This window comes from Aspergillus foveolatus, assembly GCF_047715535.1.
Source record: "Aspergillus foveolatus strain CBS 279.81 unplaced genomic scaffold BDW70scaffold_105, whole genome shotgun sequence".
NCBI lineage: Eukaryota > Fungi > Ascomycota > Eurotiomycetes > Eurotiales > Aspergillaceae > Aspergillus > Aspergillus foveolatus.
In genome coordinates, this window is record NW_027396169.1 from 1 (window position 1) to 18,900 (window position 18,900).

Sequence of the window (18,900 nt, forward strand, 5' to 3'; positions counted from 1 at the left end):
GATTCCCTCATGTATTAATTATATATTTTTATCACTCAACTATGAATTTATAATAATTATTAAGTTACAGGCAACTATAAACTAATCTGCATATTCTGATTGTATAATTCATGACTTATATAACTATATATTAGAAATACAACATTTCTTTCTAATGTTTCACATAGAAAATCTTAAAAACATATAGTCGTTGCTGTTATAACCAGAACATACATGTATTAAGCATAAGACCTAAAGTATGTCAGCAGTATAACTGTCACCTGATAGTCTATAATCAGATAAATTAGCGAGTTTTATGCTAGCGCGGATAGTCAGCGGGTACCCAATAGATCAGTTGGGTATCCAACAGGTATCCGCTGCAGGTAGCGGATCCTTATTAAGGATCCGCTACCCGCAACCTGCGGGTAACGATCCTGGCTTAGGATCGTTGTCGTACGATCTGCCGCAGTCTATTTGTGGATGAAACGTATCCGCCTTCAGTGTTTGTGCATGGAACTGCCGACGAGGTCGTTTCGCCAGCGGAGAGCGTGCACCATCATGAGACTTTGGAAAAGCCGGGAGTCAAGAGCAAACCGTTTCTTGTTCAGGATGGAAGACATGGTTTGATGGAGTTTGGCGAGGGTCCACCGAGACCTGCCGAAGGCGCTATGAAGGCCTATACTCGGACAATAGAGTTCATTGACAAAGTCTTTGGAAGATAGTAGATTTGACACAGGATGGCCATTTAGGTATCCCAGAAGAGGACATAACCGCAAGCTGTGACCTGCTGCCGGTTTGTGTACATGTATGCCGACCGACTAAGCATGGCAGTCAGCTGGGTTCAGATATTCGGTCCAAAACCTCAACTTAGCATCTTGTCTATCTAACTTACTTCATATCATGTTCAGACTCTTTCTGTTGTGGAATATGCATATAGTCTCAGTGGGTAAGGGCAGAATGTATCTGTATCGACTACGCGTACGCAGCCTACTTAAGATCGGATGCCTTTTATTAAGATTGGTTTTATGTCTCTCTGTTCTTTGATAGATGCTTGATACAAGAAGGGGTCTGATCCTATGGTGAAATCATGGTTGGTCAGAGGAAATTTGCACAGGATACAAAAAATTAAGGGACCATTGACTGAGTGAGCGAGCTCATGGACATAGGGAACAGAAAGATAATAGATACATCTGTCATCTCATATAGCTCCTCACTAGAGGAATACCAACTCCCAACTTTAGGCGCTTAGCCATATTCATAATAACCGTTAATCGTTCTATTTGGCTTGCCAGCTACAGTCCTTTCTTCAGCTTTCGAACTCATATGGTGTGTAAGGCTGATTTTAGTAGCTTACACTACATTCGTTTTACTCTCCATAACTCCTCACAGCTGGGAAACTTCACTTATTCTCACGGCTGGGCTAGTTGCAGAGGTGCGACTTGGGCAGATTAGACTATTTTGGTCTAGTTGAGAGTATGCTTGCGCTGGGACATGCTCTTACACTTTTGTCCTAACATAAAGATCACAGCCAGTCAAATTAACAGCTATCACAAAAATATTTCCATAGACAACTATCTCAATTTCATGTTCTTTGCTGCCTTCCAACCACAGCGTGGCATCCTGAGTCGCTATATCAGCCATGCCTTTGAAGATGCCTTAGCATTGCCTCTCCCCACTGCGCAGAGAAAGGTACACCTCCAATTCCATGCTGCTGAGCATATCTCAACCTAGCATTCCTACTTGAATTAAGGCCTCTGGACTTCATCAAGTCGACATGGGAAAGAGGATCTAGCAGACTATGAATTAGCAACATCTTCATTTTATATATACTGGGTACAGAGGAAGCTCACCTCCACCTCCTCTAAACGGATCACTGCTAACAAAGCCGGGTCTCATACTCGTACCAGCAGTTCCTCCGGGAAGATCAATGTTGCGAAAAGCCCAGCTGATCCCGTCAAGGAGCACTTGGAGAGCAGAAGTCGGTTGCGGCTGCGGCGCTGTTTGTTCTTGGTTTGTATTCCTGGATGTATGTGCGCCCAGCGGGGGTTCCGGGTCAGAGGCGCCCGTATGAGGAAAGTCGTCCTGATTTGGTCTTCTTGTTGAATGCGCGCTTGTATTGGACTGTAACGGAGCAGGCAGCCCAAGCAGTCTCCCAGCATCTGTTTTGTGAATGGGCACATTAGCATCCAGTTCCTCCTCAATCTTCGAAGCGACGATACTCGGGCCGCCATAGTTCCTTGCAACCATCTCCTTTGCATGTCGCGTGATCTGTTGTCGATCGATAAACCAATCGACAATTAGGCCTGTATCTCTGCCAGCGTCATTATACTCCCAGCCATGCTGATATGTCTTCACTTCCCGCATACCAACACCATCCTCCCATTTGCTCTGAAGGGACACAAGACGTTTTCTGTAGGCTGCTGCCTGTCCCGGTGTCGCGGTCCAGAAAGTTGTGATAAACATGACACGGGGAATGTACTCAGCTCCACTCAAGGCTCCGATGAACTGGATTAACTTTCTGTCGAAGTCGTCGAACCGTTCTTGGGGGATGTGGATGCAGGTGAGGTATAAGAATCCGGTGATGCGGGCGAACGGACGGATGAGCTCAATACCGCGAACGATCTCAAGAAAAGTCTTCTCTTCGGCGTTGGGATCGAAGCCTGGTGTATCCATGATGAAGTATGGTCTGTCTTCAATGACGGTTTTGCAGAGTTCGATGGTCTTTGTGGCTGTGACCGACTTCAGTCTCAGGACAAAAAAAAATATAATTAAGATAAACGTACCGGAGTTAACATTCTGTTGCGAGTAGCCGCTGAGACCGGACAGGTCCTCTAGAAGGGATGATTTCCCGGATCCGGTTCGTCCAAGAATGATAAGTACGTCAGAAAAGGTGTTGGTCTCTCTGCTCTCGGCCGGTTAGAAGGGCATAGAGGTTGAAAATGGGATAGAACGCTGACTTGAATTGAGCCTCCATCTCTGAGAGACACTCTCTCGTTCGTTTGGCTTTGGACTCCATGGCTCGTCTGATACCTGGTATAGAGTGCTATGAAGCAGCGCAGGGGAGAATAAAAAAGGGAACTTGGATGCTGGCGGCAGGATCATCAACTGCGCGGCATTGGATGAGCTTTATATAGTGATAGATCTCACCTATCATTTCAGATAAACACAGCCTTCTCTTAACCTGTATTATATTTACAGGAGCGCAGCGGCTACAACATGCATAGGGGTTGTACAGCTGCCATTATCAACCAATAGCTCTTACCAGGATGGCTAATTCATGCAGCGTGGCACGGTGACCCTTACTGTTATTCAGACCATTGTTATCTTTAGCTGGAGGATGAACCTTTCTCGAGGTTTTATTTTTGACGTCAAGTCTCGTTGACCTTGTGTACAGAAAAAGACAAATACAGATGGCGTTGCCAATGGAGGACATAGCAACTTTACTAACTCCTAAACGCTCTCAGCTTTATCAGCGTATGTTAACTCTCTGAGATTCAAGTCATCTCTCTAAAACTCATTATAGCTGCCGCTTATCATATATCATTGTTTGTTTGTTGGTGGCGCTGCTTCTAACCGCCAGGTTGAGCGGTAGAGATTTTAGATATAGCGTGGACAAGGCTGTCGCCGATGAAAACTTTTGATTGGAATTAAACACATCCTTGGATCGAATCAGAGTTCTCTGCCTTGCCTTATCTGGGTTCTGGTTAGATCACTGGACAAAGCGCTCATTGGAGAACAGGGTAGAATGTTAGCCGCCGACAATGATACAGTATGTTAGAAATCTGCCACACGTACATCATACTTGTTGGCTGGCACAGAGTCGGGAGTCATTTGAAAACCAGGAATATTTCATAGGGACCAATAAATTACTTATTGGAGAAGCCATTCCAGACTCAGGAAGGTGTCAGATCAAAGGACAGAACCACGCATACCCGACTTTGGAAAGATGCTTTCTAGTCACCAAAAATATTACTAGAGAAATAACATACTGGATTGTTCCCCTCATTGCCGCCATGGGCTTTAGGTGCAAGTCAATAGATTGCAGGCAGAGTCGTCGGGAAATTCTGTTTTTTAGGGTGATGTCTTATGGCTGTATAGGAGCACCCCAGGTTTGAACATCCATCCAGCATTTGTAGAACAGTTTCCATCCAGATCTCGATAACTTGAATTACAATCCAAAAATATAATATGGAAAGGGTAAATGAATCTGTTAGTTTGAACATCAACAACGGCCAGCAAGGAAGGTGGTTTGGCATAACGACAGGCGCCCAGTATCGCCTCTAGCATGGTCAGCGCGGGCCGAATCGCACTGAACCACAAGACGGATTTGTTGGCAAAATACGTTGTACAATGATAACAGAGGATATCCATTGTTGGGCTATGGATAAATGTGTTGCAGGAAGTGGGTTCGCAATTTCCACAATGCGACGAACTTGATCGTCAGACGGCCGGTGTGGTCCGCAGTAGTCAATCAGCCGCTGAAGGATGCCCTGGCGGTGATCGAGTGTGGCCAGGGTGCTTTATCTGTAGAGCAATATAGGGAAATAAGATCCCAGATATAGGCAACGTTTATGAGGGCCTTGAACAGCGGGCGTGGACAAATACTAGGGCGATAGGGTATCTTAGTATCACCCTGATGTACCACTCTTGGTCCTTGGCGCAGGGTCAACAATGCTCGAATTAGTTAATATGAGCTGCCCAGCCTGAGTATACATCCAAATATTACGTCGTTGTAGTAGTAGGTGGCTACAGGAGTGTGGCAGTGGCTGACTGCCTCTGCTATGTTTCAAATCTGCAGGACCATATTAGGTGTCAAAGAGCACAGGAAGAATCAAATACGCCGCATAGAAAATCGTTAACCTGAACAATGCTACAGATAACAACGAACAATAATGTAAGCCAACGCTAAGAGCCTTCATGTCCACAACACAAACACCAGGGCATCACCCAAGACACACTTCCCATGCCAACACAAACTATTCCTTTTCCGCGGCCAATACGGAATCACCTCCTAGGACACAGATTTCATCGGAGGTAACAGCATCGTGAATGGCGGCGCCGGCTGCAGCACTCCAAGAAGCCATTCCTCCGGACCAGAACGACACGAAGGCTGTCTCTGCAATAGGAGCACAGGGAGGAAATACAACAGCAGCAAAGGCAGCTGCCACGCCGCCTGCGCAGCAACCAAGGAATCCAAAGCTTCCAACTTCATGAACGACATTCCTCCTAGCCTGCAAAACTCCGATGCATAGGAGATGTAAGTCCTTCGGCTTACTGCAAAGATTGAACCAGACGAGGTCCACGGAGCGGTGCCGCTGGCCCGTGATAGTAAGCGGGAGAAGGCTTTCGTGGAATATTACAGGTTGCTCTATAACATAAGCCTTATGAGTCGGAATGAGGAGATGAAATTGCGCTGTACGTCCATAAGACGTGGTTTGAATGAGCGTCCTTCTGTCTGCTCTCATCCGCATACAGATCGCATCAAGCTCGTGATGATAGCCCCCGAATTCAGGACCGAGAGGGAAAGCTCGGTTCATAGCCTCGAAGACTGGGTACCAATCTGTGTCGTGATTCCAGACGTAGAAGTAGTGGCGCCCTTGATCATGGCTCTTCGCATTCCGGCACATCTCGTACTCAACAAAGCGATATACATGCGCTCCAAAGCCCTCCTGTTCCCAACCCTGAATTTTTGCCATGTTGGCAATCGTGAGCTCGTGTTGAATTCCCTGTAGACTAGACCCAACCCTATCGATTGCTTGCTTGACCGCAAGCAGTGCTACGGGGATCGCGACAAGCGCCTCGACCTGAAACATGGCGATGAACTCGGGGGAGGAATTGAAAGCGCCTGGAATTAGAGGAAGCTGATACAACTCGGCTCTGTTCAGGAAGCTAGGTATTGCGTCCTTTGCTGTTTTCATGGCTTCCTCGTGTCCCATATTTGACGACCGTCCGCTCATGTATTGTTTCCATGCCCGTAACGCGGCTATGACAGCTTCCGGACCATGACGTTTTATGAGCACATTAGCAACCTCTCTCGTGAGACCCGCAATTACTAGGCCTAGTCCGGGTTCCATATTGGTATAAGGGATTGTTACCAGAGAGAAAGAGCGTAGATATTGGTGGGTCACTTTCAGTGCCGTGAAATCAAGAAAATGTAGAGAGGATACAGAAGATCAAGAACTAACAAGAGCGCGCTGACGCTTTAACATATCTTAGGTAGGTGAAGTCTGGTCCCTCCATGGTGCTGTCGCTGAGTGTCTGTTGTGGTCTGTGTGCATAGTGGGCGGCTATAGCTGCTGGATGCGACCCTTGCAGCAGCCAACCAACTAAACAACTGCTCAAACACGAACTATGCATCTTTAGCCAACAATCCCTTTAAGGCTCTCTGGGCTCTGGGAGTTAGTACACTCCCTATTCATAAATGATTGGAAAATGGCTTAAAGCAGATGTTTTCCAGGCGCCGTGGCTGCGCTGCGGTCGTGGCTCGGTACTCACATCCACGAAGGAGAGACAACTCTGGGTATGCTCAGGAGGAATGAGCGAGATAATCAAAAGGCGTCAGTATATGTTGGTGGAGGGCTAACCCTGTCGTGTTTGGCGCGAAGTGCTCGATCAACCTGAGATCGCCGCGGTATTCTGGCCTTGCTATGGCCCTTCCGGTGACTCCTTCCCTGAGGGTCCTCCCAGGAACTGCTCTGCTCTCGGTCCTTCGGAGCTTCACAATCTCTTGCAAAGTGGCCTTTCTTGCCACAATTAAAACATGACATCTGCTTTGCCCGGCTTGCAGACTCTTGGACAACCTCATTCTCTTTGGCAGTAGATAATGTCACGGGCGTAGGAAGTATTGTTTTCAACTAACTGTCCTGTATTCACGAATATCACGAGCTTAGAGAAACAAATAAAAGACAGAAGCGCAGATATCTTCCTCCCCCCTTTTATCAAGCTTTCCCAATCATACGTCAAAACTTCCGACTTCCCGGACTTTCATGCCGACGGATCTCTTTCCCTACGAGGCCGCAATTCCGAGGCTGTACACTGACGTTGCAGAGACCTTATTTAGAACCAGGTTGAGGGCATGGCCGACAACCAAGGTCCAGGCCATAGTCTGTGACAGGAGATGTCCAGCAATCTAGTGAAATTGATAGACTACTCCCAGCTAGAAGTCTATTAAGGATTTTCGTTGGATGGAACGCCACTCGCTCCACAGAAAACACTAGCCTATTGCATCCTCTCAAATAGGACCATCCAAGGTATAATCAACGCCCACATGCTACTACGACCACTATTACTATGTAGTGACGGCCCAGTGGTCAACATAGACTTGCCGGCCTTCCAAATGTGTCTCAGAGCATTATCAGCTACGTTCTCTTATCTTGCTGCCTATTTTATCAACCAACACGCCCTTATGTTAGCGTATTAAGGCTCGGGATATCTTCGATCGAGGGTTCCTGCGCGGAGAACACAGCCGCAGGTTGAAAGAGCGCCGTGAATGCATGATTATATCTTCATCATGCATAATTATGTGCAAATTGCACTGGTTCTTATGTTGACAGTTGCATTTTCCTATAGCTTTAAAGAGCATCTTCAAAATCTCGTGAAACAACCTCGTGTGCACATATACACGAACGACTGGCCGCGCTGGCATTGACCGGGTCTCGCCCAGGTTCCTAGAGGTACTCTTACTACCAAGTCCGAGGAGTCTTTTCGGAAAAGATTTCATCCATTGGCATCTGGTAAAGAATGTCCTGATAGCCTGGCTCTCTCTGCAAAAAGAGACCTCGGTTCTCTATCTACACAACCGGCGCATCATGAGGCCTGTCCATCAATGCGCGCGCCCAACGCACTCGGCCTCAGTCCGTAAACGCGAACCTTTGGCCTACCTCACCTATCGAACGATAACCGAATGACCTGCATCCATCATCAATTTTTGCCTCACGAATCGTGTTTGTTACTAGGAATACCAACTGTGGAAAGAAGCATTGACACAGTTGTAGCACAAATATTTATTATTGGCATTTGCTGCTGTGCTAGGCTCAAAGTTCTTTTGAATCCGAGCGAGTCTTTGGCCACTTTATAGAAACCCATAATATAGGGTTACCGCTTAAATCTGCATAACGGCAGTGATGGTGAGAGAGGCGGCGTATTTGGCGCCGCAGAAGAGGTGATTGGCTAAAAAGTCATCTACGTCTGTTGCGGAGACGAGAGGGGAGTTTTTGTTGTAGACCGTCCACGTACGAAATCTGCCTATCTGAGTGATACACTACTACGTAGTCAAAGCTCTTAGCTCCACCGGAGCAGTCGGGCAGTTGTCTGCATGGCCCAGTGTTGCTAAGGCCCAGTGGCTTTAGCGATAAATATCCTCCCATAGCCATGTAGCTCCTCGGGTCCCTCAACTGGCTCGGGAAACTCTCTGACGTCAACGTCAACGCACCCAGCACTGGCCATGTCCGACAGAATATCCTGCATTGTGAACCCCGGCCATATCTTCATCCCTTGAGGCAGCTTGATCATATGTTCCGCGCGATACTTCTGGCCCTCTTCTCCCGCGTGTCCAAGACTGGCGGTAACAGGAGAGTGCCTTAAAAAATCGAGCACAATAATGGTTCCCCCGGGCCGAACGCGCCGACGTAGTCGCGTCAGCATATCCACGGGGTCTTTGGTATGATGAAGAGCAAAGCTGATAATCACGGCGTCAAAGCCAGACCATTCTGCCTCGCTCAGAACCGGCTGCGGATCGTAGAGGTCGCCCTGAATGGCAAACATGCGGTGGTGAGGGTCCCCCAGGAGCTTTGTGGCTTCTTCATTGTAGCGGCGGACCTGCGAGGTAGCGATGTCGATGCCTCGGAATGTTGCGTTCTGGAACGTGGGCAGGAGAGCCTTCGAAAGGTCAGCTGTGGCCGCGGGAGGAGAGAGTATGGCAAGTTCTTACGCTTGATACTGTGCCATTACCGCACGCGTAGTCGAGGATACGCTGCGGTCGGGAGAGGTCGATTCCAAGCCAGTCGCTGTTCGTCTGAAGACAGGTCTGGATTTGTCGAAGGAGCTTTTGGATCCATGCCTCTTGGTAGAGCGGACCGGGGCTGGGGTGAAAGTCGTTCAGAGCGCTGCTTGTGGTCGGGGTTGAGGAAGGAACTCACTCGGAATCTATGTGATCATGATCATGTCCCGCGTGCGCCATCGTTGCGATTATTTTCCGTAGGCAGGTTAAGTGTGATAGTTGCGAAGAGTAGATTGTCTTCCAAAGACCAAAGCACCGCTCGGAGACTTCGCGGAGACTTTCTCATTTTGGTCACATGGTGCTTGCGAACTACCCCGGAAGATACCAACCTTCGGGCTGTATCACGGCCACCGACAGATAAGCAGACGCCGAAGTACTCATTAAGTGTATAAGCAGCCATGGGCTACTCCACCGCACAATCCGGCCCCTCACAAGTCAATCAACTATTCCGAAATGTCCGCTTTCACCTACAACGTTGCCTACACCATCGCCGCCAACCGAGGCGCCGCCCCCGCAGAGCGACTAACGCGCGCTGAGCTGTGGCAGGGCGTGAAGCGCGGAGCTCGCCATCCAGGCGAGTTCGCAGCTCATGTCCAGGCGTGCACTGTTCTCCCTGGTGGAACACGCAATGAGTTCGTGCGTGAGATTGTGATCGGGGATGGCGGCGTGCATGCCAAAAGCGGCAAGCGGATGACGCAGGATGTATTCTTGCAGGATAACCTATATGTGCGAACACTAAACTTTACGATTCATATTCTTACTGACCGCATCGTATGCAGCTGCTGGCAACGGTGCGAGACACCGGCGCTAAAACTACCATGATGGTGGGATACGGCTGCGAGTCGGGATCGCAAGAGGACGAAGAACTTGATCCGTATCTCACGCTTTACTACGAGTTGGTTATGCGAGACGATGCCCCTGAGCCGGGCAGCAAGGCGGAGCAGGAACTCATCGTTGGGTATAGAGCTCTTGCGAAGCGGCTGTGCGAGGAGACTGTTAACCTAGTCCGGGGGTGGAAGAAGAGTGGGAGGCTAGAGAAACTGGCCAAAGAGGAGGAAGAAGAGGAGAATGCGTAGTAGAGCACTGTTTTCTTCAATGTGCTTGAAGCAATCGCAGGACTGTTAGGATGTCGACGATACACTCAAGCAAAGTAGCTATGCTTTTGTTAGGGGCTTTGGAATCACACCAGCTGTCTACAATATACGTTCTGGGTCTAGTTATATGAATAGGCAGTCGGGTGACTCATATAATTTCCATCTTGTTGCTGATGCTATAGAGATAGTGCCGTACGTCACATACCGTGTGTCATATATCCGTTCCTTTCCAATTGTAGAGAGCGCGTACATATACGCCAGTCTGGCGCAGACATATGTCCGGCTCATCTGTACATTTGCGTTTGATTTTCATTTTGGAACCGATTCACCGGGGATGATCGAGAATCGCCATACGTCTACGGTGACCGATGTTCCGCTGAACCGTAGTCAGACGGGCCCTTAGCAAGTTCTTGTTTCGGGAAACCACTGTACGCTGTAGAGTATAACAGGCGAAAGGGTTGAAAGTGAAGTAAATGTATGCAGGCCCTCATCAAGTGCCCTCGTACTCTCTATTGTATTCTGATTTACCTTTTCTTGAAACCGCCCTCGTCATGTCCACCTCCACAGCGTTGGAAATTATGGCTTCAGTGCTGGGTCTCCACCCAGATACTATAAACCTGTCTGCTAGCTTCATTGGCTATGGCGGCGACTCCATAAAAGCGCTGCGATTCGCTGCTGGATGCCGGCAGCACGGTATCGCGGTTTCAGTTGACACTGTTCTCTCAAGCCCTACTTTAGAGCATCTTCTGGAGGGCTGCCGTGCGGCGGATGGCCTGGAAATATCGTCCAGCGGCACACCATCCGATAGTCCCAGCGTCGATGGCAGAGAGCAGTCGTCCATATCTATCGGTGGCTCGGAGGGATCCTCCTACGAAGTGGTCTTATCACAATCATCCGAGTCGATCAATGTCGAAGCCGGAGTTCACATCCAACATACCGGGGGACATATTCGGTTGTTTCCGGAGCTACATGATAAGGCCGACAAGCAGTCAATGCCACCAAAGGACAGTCTACATCTCGTGTCGATGGAGACAGAAGACCTATGCAATCCACGAGAAGCGACGATGGACCAGATCACCGACCTCTCCACAAGCCAAATCTCCCTGATGCACGGGAGCCTGGAAACGCCCGGCACAAACATCATCTCCTACTACGAAACATACTTCCAGGCCCAGATGCCCCGGATAAAGGCTGCGTGGTACCAGGTAATCAGGATGGAACCCGTCTTCCGGACGATATACCGAAGTCCAGAGGACGGCTGCTCGATCCTGCCGAGGCTGCATTGGCGGGAGTTCACAACAACCAACGCAGAGACGTACCGCGACGCCGCTTCAGGAGGCCAAATGCAAGCTTACCCGTGGCCGCGCACAAGCTCAAAAATTGACCTTGATGTAAGATTCACGGTCATCCACTATCACGCCGAAGCCGAGGCGGACAGCCGAAGCACCCTGATCTGGTCGGTGCATCACGCGCTGATCGATGGCTGGTCTGCGGCACTTGTTCTGAAGAAGGTGATCCAGGCCGCTGGAGGGGAAACTGTCCAGCCTGGGCCGCCTTTCTCCGATGTTGCTGCGGCATTAGATCAGTGGAGATGCACTCACAAAGCGGAGGGAGATGCCTTCTGGGCCGAGCAGCAACCCAAATTGTCCGAAGGGAAGGAAGAGTTTCTATTCCCGGTTGCAGGGACCGGCGACGACGGAGAATGCCAGCAAGAAGAAATCCTCGTCACCCTGGGCCACCATTACACATCTCTCAAAGGTGCAGCCGGAGCGTGCGGCGTAACCTTAACCGCATTCTTCTACGCCGCATGGGCGCTGTGTCTGGGGCTGTACGCAGACACCGATAATGTTATTATCGGCACCGTGGTGTCTGGCCGCAATATACCTTTACCAGGCATCTTGGACGCAGTAGGGCCGATCGTCAGCACACTGCCATTCCAAGTCGACCTTGTCTGGGATATGAATGTCCGGGACTTCGTCCGCGGCGTTTTCAACCGCATGCAGCGTCTCGCTCAATACTCATGGACTACGCCGGAAAATGGCTTCCCGAGAGTACGAGGACAGCTACTTGCAATTCAGCCAGACGCTCGATGGCCAGCTGATCAGAATGAATTTGTCGTTGGCAGATCTTTCGCAAGGCAAAGCACGAATATTCCGCTTAGTATGGTTGTCACGGACAGTGGCAACATCCTGCTGCAATATTCCCGCAAGCGGTACAGACACTGCGATTTAGAAGGTGTGGGGAGGACGCTCAAACAGGTGCTAATATTCCTCTGCCAACCGGACAACACCCTAGGTGTCTGCCTTTCAGCGACTCTCTCTGCGGCCGAGCTGGCGGCATTGCGGTCGATGGGCAACTGCAACTCTTCCACGACCACGAAGCCCTCTGTCAGACACGATCTCGTCACCCTGTTTGAGCGCACGGCCAGGAAACATCCATTTGTAGTGGCGATTGAACGTGCAGATCGCCAGATTACATACGCGGAGCTGGAGAAAGCCTCTGGTCGTATTGCTCGCATTCTCAGGGACAAGATAGATCCTGAAGAGGTGGTTGCAGTTCACTCAGATGGCTCCGTCAATTGGATTATTTCGATCTATGCTGTCCTTCGTGCTGGGGGCACTTACTGCCCCCTGGACAAAGCACACCATCAGGAGTACAGAGACTCGCTGTTCGAGACGTCGACGGCGCGATTCTTCCTCGCAACTACCAGCGAAGCCCTTGCGTGTAAACCAAGAAGCGCTCTCTCGGCTTACGACGTTGAGGCCATATTGGCTGAGCCGGAACTCGATCCAGATATATGCGGCATTACGCCTAGAGCTCAGCCAAGACCCTGGCAAAGAGCATATGTCTGCTTTACGTCCGGGACTACGGGCAAGTCAAAAGGTGTCATGTGTACGCACCAGGGACTTGTTGCGTTTCAACGAGATTTTGAAGTGCGCTTGCGGGCGACTGTTGGGACCCGGGTGGCCCAGGTAATGTCTCCGGCGTTTGATGGAAGTATCCACGAGGTATTTTCCGCTCTATCGTACGGTGCCACTCTTGTTTTACGGTCCGAAGGAGGTGGATTTGGGCACTTGAGCAGTGTCGACTCCGCGCTCCTCACGCCGTCCATTGCCTCCGTCCTGAACCCCGAGCACCTCCCACAACTCAAAGCGGTCTATTTAGTGGGCGAGGCGGTGCCCCAAGCGGTTTGCAATAACTGGGCGTCGCGCACCGTCCTTTATAACATGTACGGACCCACGGAAGCAACATGCGGCGCCACCATTAAAAGACTCCGCGCCGGCCAGCCTGTGACAATCGGCGGACCAAATCCCTCCACTCGCATATACATTCTCGATAATCGCGAGCAATTGGCGCCTTTAGGTCGAATTGGCGAGATCTATCTCGCCGGCGTACAGGTGGCGCAGGGCTACATAGGGCGCCCCGAGCTGAACGCCGAGCGGTTCCTTCCGGACCCCATCTGCAGCGGGCTAGGAGAATATATGTATCGCACTGGAGATCGCGGATACTGGAATGACGCAGGGGAGATTGTATTTCTAGGCCGTGCGGACCGCCAGATTAAGCTGCAAGGGTTCCGGATTGATCTCGAGGATCTGGAAGCGCGGGTTCTGGGCGCCTGCAAGGGCGCTCATGCTGTTGCTATCACGCGGCGGAACGATGACCTTGTTTGTATGATACAGACTGCATCTTCTGACATCGGGGCTATGCGAACAGCCATCCGAACTGCAGTCCCTGGCTTTGCGGTCCCGACGTACATCTATGCTGTCACGCAGCTCCCGATGACTGCTATGGGGAAGATAGACTACAAGGCTATTGCTGAGAGTGTGGATGTGGCCCAGCAACGGGAGGTGACTTTCGAAACGGAGACCGAATCCTTGGTGGCTGCTACCTGGCGACAGGTGCTGAACCTTGGAGCTCACGATGCAGGTAAGCTCGGCCCTCGCTCCAGCTTCGTCGACCTCGGCGGCCACTCTTTGCAGCAGCTACGGCTTGCAGCGCGCCTGACGGCCGTCTTTGGCGAGCAAATCACAGTGCAGATGATTGCTCGGCTTTCCACGCTGCGAGAACTAGCCGGTACCATCGACAAGATGAAGGAGGGCAGGTCGAGCCCCGCGACAACAACTCTGCAGAGTGGTCCTCAAGGGGAATACAAGCTATCTCCGATGGAGGAGGAGTGGTGGCGAAAGTATCAGCTAGACTGCAGCTCGTCAGCCTTCAACGTCAGCTATGTCGCCCGGTATAATCCAGACAGGGTAAGCCGGTCTAGACTAATAAACGCATGGAACCTTGTTCTGGCTCGGCACGATGCTTTCCGCAGTCGATACGTACAGCGAGGCAAGAGAAGAAACAGCGTGGTGCGTATCCTGGCTCCATACCCTCCCCGAGTCGATAAGCTACGATCCGTCAACGTCCGCATGGAGGTGAACCGCCCGTTCAATCTGCCCTGTGCGCCGCCAGTGCGGGTGACAATAACCAGAGACACCCTTGTCGCAGTCTGGAGCCACATCATCTGCGACTACACGGCCCTAGGCACGGTCCTCAACGAAGTCGCTGCCACATACCACGGCAACACCCTCCCACCTCCGGTGCAGCCCCATTACATTCACCTGGTAGCAGACGCGGCATCACCACCATCATGCCACCTCAACTTCTGGAGTGAGTATCTAGGAGACGTGCATGGCTCGCAGACCTTGTATCTAAGCAACGGAGTGCGCCGAACGAGCTACCGAGGGAAATCGTCCGTAGCACGAATATCCTCTTCCCTCTGGCGACGCATGCAAACCCAGGCAGCGGCAGCAGATGTCACGATGCAGCAATTCCTCCTCGCTGCGGTGGCGCTGGCCGTCAGTGCGGACAATGAGGCGGAGCGGCCTCTTGATATCAGACTCGGGGTCCCCTTCATCAACCGCCATTCAGAAGCAGAAATGAACGCCGTCGGTCTGTTCCTCGAGCCGCTCCCCGTGCGCGTGCAGTTCGGCGAGAAAGGCACGCCGTCAAAGGAGCCACCGCACTCCCTAGCAGACTACCTTGCCTCGGTGCAGCGTTCATGTCAGAACTCGTTATCCTACGCTGTGCCCTGGCATGCTCTCCTCGCGCATCTTGGCATCGACGCCCAGGAGGAACTACCGGACCATCCGCTTATGAACTGCGTTGTAAGCTTCCACGATTCCCGCCGTGCTTCTACAGAACAGTCTCTCGCGCAATCGGCGACAACGGGCGATGGAAAAGAAGGAGGGCCCTGGAGCCTCTTCGCGCTTGGCGACGGGGTGGAACCGCAGTATGTGTGGAGTGAGGGCTCCAAGTTTATGCTCATGGTTGAATGCATGGCCATTGATGATGGTACATTGATTCTCCGACTGGAATACGACACAGCTTGTTATGGGCGCGGCTCCGGTGGGATTGATGCCGTTCGGCATGTTATTCTACGTGCCTTGGACGGGCTTGCTTGTGGGGAGAAGCTACAAGGGGGTACTTCGTTTTGGAAGCTACGAGGAGAGCTCTGGGACCTGTGGGAAGCAGAGAAGCATGAAAAGCTTGCCGAGCATGGCAATGAAGTTGGCAGGGAGTTTATTAGGGAACAAGAGGTTGTCTTTCAAGATAGCCTGTTGGCGCTCTGTGCTTCACCCATTCACTGACAGCTTTCTCGGTGGAAGTGCTCGGCAGTGCCTCAAATTACATATTCTGCAAGCCGACATTCGATCGTGAAAGTAAGATTAGCCCCTCGGATAGTTCAGAATAACATGACCTTGGAATGTAGTTCTAAAACAGGAGGATACCGCTGCTCGGGAGCCGCAGTACGGACCGGGGGTGTCCTGGCTTAAGCCCCTTTTATAGGAAAACATATAATGAGCTTTACACGAACCCTTTTCATACAGTGAAAGAAACCTGAGGTCTATCCCCTATGTATGACTATGGCCTGCCGCCCAGCTGTCTCCTCTATCTCCCTCGGCTCACCGTCCACCCACCCGCTCCCCCTGCGCCTGGACCAAGCAGCCCAGCACAACCTCGATATTGAGCTCTTCCACGATGACATCCTTCACCTCGCCAACTCCCAGGACCACACGACCTTCCCCACTGATGCACTCCGCCAACTCGCCGCCGCCTCGGTCATCCGCTCCCTCTGCGACGAGCGACGTATCAAGATCGTCAGCCTACAGCCCTTCCGACACTACGAGGGCCTACTGGACAGAGCAAAGCACGCTCAGCGGATCAACGAAATGAAGCTTTGGATCAAGATGGCGCAGGTTCTGAATACGGATCTCATCGGCATCCCGTCGACTTTCCTGCCCGAGACCGAAACAAGCGGGGACATGGACCTCATCGTCGGCGACCTCCGCGAGGTCGCAGAGCTAGGTGCCCGGTCTGGGATCCGGTTCAGTTACGAAGCATTGGCGTGGGGAACGCATGTCGATACGTGGGAGAAGGCCTGGGATGCCGTGAGGCAGGTCGACCGGGCGAATTTCGGGCTGTGCATTGATAGCTTTAACCTGGCTGGACGGGTCTATGCGGATCCTGAAGCTGAGTCTGGAGTGACTGGTGATGCAGTGGCTGCGATGCAGGCGACTCTGGAGAGACTGGCCAAGATCGACGTCGAAAAGCTGTTCTGGGTGCAGGTGGTCGATGCAGAACGGCTGGAGGCGCCGCTGACGCCAGCCTCGCCCTATTATGTTCCTGGGCAGGCTGCCAGACTCAGCTGGTCGAGGAACTGCAGGCTATTCTACGGGGAAGGGGAAATGGGTGGGTATTTGCCTGTCAGGGATATTTTGGAAGTTGTCTTTGTCAAACTGGCGTTTCGAGGCTGCGTCAGTGCCGAGCTGTTCAATAGGAGTCTTGCGGATCCAGATCCAGGCACCCCAGAGAAGCATGCGACAAGAGCTGCTGCGTCGTTTGAAAAGCTGGTCGCCGAGTTTTGGACTGAAATGTAGGAGATTTTCCTATATAGTCGCCATGGATTAATTCGGAGAAAATGGGTCATCTACCCGCCACTATATTCATTCTAGCTTAGGATACCGTGCTAAGAGGAGTCTTCTTTGTGATTTTCGCAGCCATATCCCCCTTGAGTTGCATGACCTGGTTCCCAGGCAAAGCGCGCACCATTTTAGGAAACCCTTTGACATCCGACCCTTTGCGATGGACCACGTCACCGTCCCGCTCGATGAAGGACACAAACGAGACGTCGAAATTCAGTAGAATGACCGCAACTGTTCCAAGAATCTCTTGCTTGGCGAAGTTTCGACCCGGGCACCTGAGAAGCACAGATAAGCTGGCGGCTCGGAGGATGTGGGAAAGTGTTACGCTGACATACATATGATGCCCACCACCAAAAGGGAAATACTTTCCACCCAGACCGGATGTCGAACACGAAAGCTCGCCACTTTCCGCATCCCTTCGAAGAAATCGCTCGGGGTCAAAATCGTTCGGGCTGTCGAAGTTGTCTGGATGCCGGTGCGTCATCCAGGACGATGCAATGACCTGGTCGCCTGTCCGTAGTGGTATCGAGTCAAGGACGGAGTCCGCATCGACCTGCCGAATGATCATGAGGTCAATGTATAGTCGCAGAACCTCGTTCATGGCGGAGTTCAGGAACGGCGCACGAAGAAGAGCCGGGAAATCGATGGACCCATCGTCACGCACGGCGTTCTTCACTTCAGCCTCGATGCGAGGGAGGAGGTCAGGGCTACTCGTTGGCGAGAAGATGTGCACCAGAAGCCAGCCGATGGTGGGAATTGCGTTGGACAGGATGCCGGCGAGGAAGATCATTTCCTTGCCCGCCTGGCTACGCAGGCTGAGTTTCTGCTGATTATAATACTCGTGGCGTTTCCGGATGATCTTTGCGCCGAAATAGGGCTCCCACGCGACGGCATCATCCAGGGTCGCGGTGTGCCTGTAGCCGTGCTCGAGCCATTTGCTTAACTTGGCGAGAAGTCTCTCGCGGGCTGCGTAGGCCTGCCGAGCGAAGATCCGAGGTGTGCCGAAGAGAAGCGTGAGGAGGTTCTGCTCCCAGATCCAGAAGTCTTTGTGGAGATCTGGATGCATGCGTAGTAGTTCGGATCCGAATAATGCGCTGACGGATGCATTGAACAGCTTATCTTTGATCCAAGCGTAGAGTTCGATCTCGTCATCCGTCCCTATCTTACTGTCGCCCGAGATCGCCTCATAAAGGCACTCCATGAATTTATTCGTAAGCGTTGTGACGGGAGTCGAGGTCAGCAGAAACTCGGAGTGGACGCGTTCCAGCGTGACACTCGTCTTTGGCAACGGGGTATCAGGAAACGTCTTGGCTGCTTCTTCCCGGGACATTCCCAGAACGTTTGTCGCCAGCAATCGAGCATGTTTGTGTCTCGTCAGGTGTTTGGCTTTCAGCTCGCTCAAGACCGCACTTGGGGTGAATAAGATGTGAGTCCGCACGCCGGCGAGGAGCACCGACAGGGACTTCAGATTCCACCTATTACAGTCCCTGATGAGAGAGTCCCAGACTTGGCCAATTTTACTGTTAGTAAAGTCCAAACTGGACCCTAGAAGAGGAACTGCATAGGGTTTTAGAGGCACGACGTTCTTGCTTGTTTGATGCTTGTGGACGTCGATACGGAAGCGGATGGTCGTAAAGATCAAGGTGCCGATGCATGCAAGTGGAATGGCCAAGAATAACGGCACTAGCATTGTGCCTGCTTGAGGGACAAAATGGTTGCAATTGCCAGGGTCGAGTGCGATGAGACCTACCTGTTACATTGCAGTTTTTGCAGTCGATGCCATGTAAGAAAAAAAAAAAAAACACCTGCATGCGCGGTGACCGTGCATCGCTCCGAAGCTTGCATGCCTTCGGGCCGA

At 51.4% G+C, this 18,900-nt stretch overlaps 7 protein-coding genes across 7 annotated transcripts; 3 read left to right on the top strand and 4 right to left on the bottom strand.

The window, feature by feature from the left end:
* Window positions 1-1,612: 1,612 nt before the first annotated feature.
* Window positions 1,613-2,995, bottom strand: BDW70DRAFT_165889 (uncharacterized protein; the record flags this gene model as incomplete). Its single annotated transcript, XM_073741853.1, has 4 exons — window positions 1,613-1,767; window positions 1,830-2,708; window positions 2,763-2,884; window positions 2,937-2,995. 4 exons carry the CDS (start codon window positions 2,993-2,995, stop codon window positions 1,613-1,615), a joined length of 1,215 nt encoding a protein of 404 aa, XP_073591362.1.
* Window positions 2,996-4,955: 1,960 nt separating this feature from the next.
* Window positions 4,956-6,200, bottom strand: BDW70DRAFT_165891 (uncharacterized protein; the record flags this gene model as incomplete). The annotated part of the gene is made up of 1 exon (XM_073741854.1): window positions 4,956-6,200. Exon 1 carries the CDS (start codon window positions 6,051-6,053, stop codon window positions 4,956-4,958), a length of 1,098 nt encoding a protein of 365 aa, XP_073591363.1. The 5' UTR covers window positions 6,054-6,200.
* Window positions 6,201-7,573: 1,373 nt separating this feature from the next.
* On the bottom strand, window positions 7,574-9,226 carry BDW70DRAFT_144688 (class I SAM-dependent methyltransferase). Its single transcript, XM_073738300.1, has 4 exons — window positions 9,117-9,226; window positions 8,909-9,059; window positions 7,945-8,856; window positions 7,574-7,887 (listed from the first exon to the last, which is right to left on the bottom strand). Exons 1-3 carry the CDS (start codon window positions 9,155-9,157, stop codon window positions 8,308-8,310), a joined length of 741 nt encoding a protein of 246 aa, XP_073591364.1. The 5' UTR covers window positions 9,158-9,226; the 3' UTR covers window positions 7,574-7,887; window positions 7,945-8,307.
* BDW70DRAFT_144690 (SRPBCC family protein) lies at window positions 9,225-10,255 on the top strand. The gene is made up of 2 exons (XM_073738301.1): window positions 9,225-9,703; window positions 9,757-10,255. Exons 1-2 carry the CDS (start codon window positions 9,431-9,433, stop codon window positions 10,051-10,053), a joined length of 570 nt encoding a protein of 189 aa, XP_073591365.1. The 5' UTR covers window positions 9,225-9,430; the 3' UTR covers window positions 10,054-10,255.
* Window positions 10,256-10,649: 394 nt separating this feature from the next.
* BDW70DRAFT_165893 (uncharacterized protein) lies at window positions 10,650-15,707 on the top strand (the record flags this gene model as incomplete). The annotated part of the gene is made up of 5 exons (XM_073741855.1): window positions 10,650-10,830; window positions 10,862-10,920; window positions 11,145-12,963; window positions 12,997-15,465; window positions 15,538-15,707. The coding sequence occupies 5 exons, from the start codon at window positions 10,650-10,652 to the stop codon at window positions 15,705-15,707; spliced, it is 4,698 nt and encodes a 1,565-aa protein (XP_073591366.1).
* A 254-nt stretch (window positions 15,708-15,961) lies between these two features.
* Window positions 15,962-17,035, top strand: BDW70DRAFT_10256 (sugar phosphate isomerase/epimerase family protein). The gene has a single exon (XM_073734319.1). The coding sequence runs from the start codon at window positions 15,978-15,980 to the stop codon at window positions 16,995-16,997; it is 1,020 nt and encodes a 339-aa protein (XP_073591367.1). The 5' UTR covers window positions 15,962-15,977; the 3' UTR covers window positions 16,998-17,035.
* BDW70DRAFT_10278 (cytochrome P450) lies at window positions 17,036-18,827 on the bottom strand. Its single transcript, XM_073734323.1, has 2 exons — window positions 17,378-18,827; window positions 17,036-17,317 (listed from the first exon to the last, which is right to left on the bottom strand). The coding sequence occupies exons 1-2, from the start codon at window positions 18,730-18,732 to the stop codon at window positions 17,074-17,076; spliced, it is 1,599 nt and encodes a 532-aa protein (XP_073591368.1). The 5' UTR covers window positions 18,733-18,827; the 3' UTR covers window positions 17,036-17,073.
* Window positions 18,828-18,900: the final 73 nt, after the last annotated feature.

Bases quoted from the DNA above. Each gene is read 5' to 3' on its own strand.
- BDW70DRAFT_144688 (XM_073738300.1), bottom strand. From the start codon at position 9,157: ATGGCGCACGCGGGACATGATCATGATCACATAGATTCCGA. The intron at 9,060-9,116 runs GTGAGTTCCTTC...CTTTCACCCCAG, and splicing joins CATGATCACATAGATTCCGA to CCCCGGTCCGCTCTACCAAG. The intron at 8,857-8,908 runs GTAAGAACTTGC...GACCTTTCGAAG, and splicing joins GTAATGGCACAGTATCAAGC to GCTCTCCTGCCCACGTTCCA.
- BDW70DRAFT_144690 (XM_073738301.1), top strand. From the start codon at position 9,431: ATGTCCGCTTTCACCTACAACGTTGCCTACACCATCGCCGCCAACCGA. The intron at 9,704-9,756 runs GTGCGAACACTA...CATCGTATGCAG, and splicing joins TCTTGCAGGATAACCTATAT to CTGCTGGCAACGGTGCGAGA.
- BDW70DRAFT_10256 (XM_073734319.1), top strand. From the start codon at position 15,978: ATGACTATGGCCTGCCGCCCAGCTGTCTCCTCTATCTCCCTCGGCTCA.
- BDW70DRAFT_10278 (XM_073734323.1), bottom strand. From the start codon at position 18,732: ATGCTAGTGCCGTTATTCTTGGCCATTCCACTTGCATGCATCGGCACC. The intron at 17,318-17,377 runs GTATGTCAGCGT...TGTGCTTCTCAG, and splicing joins TTTGGTGGTGGGCATCATAT to GTGCCCGGGTCGAAACTTCG.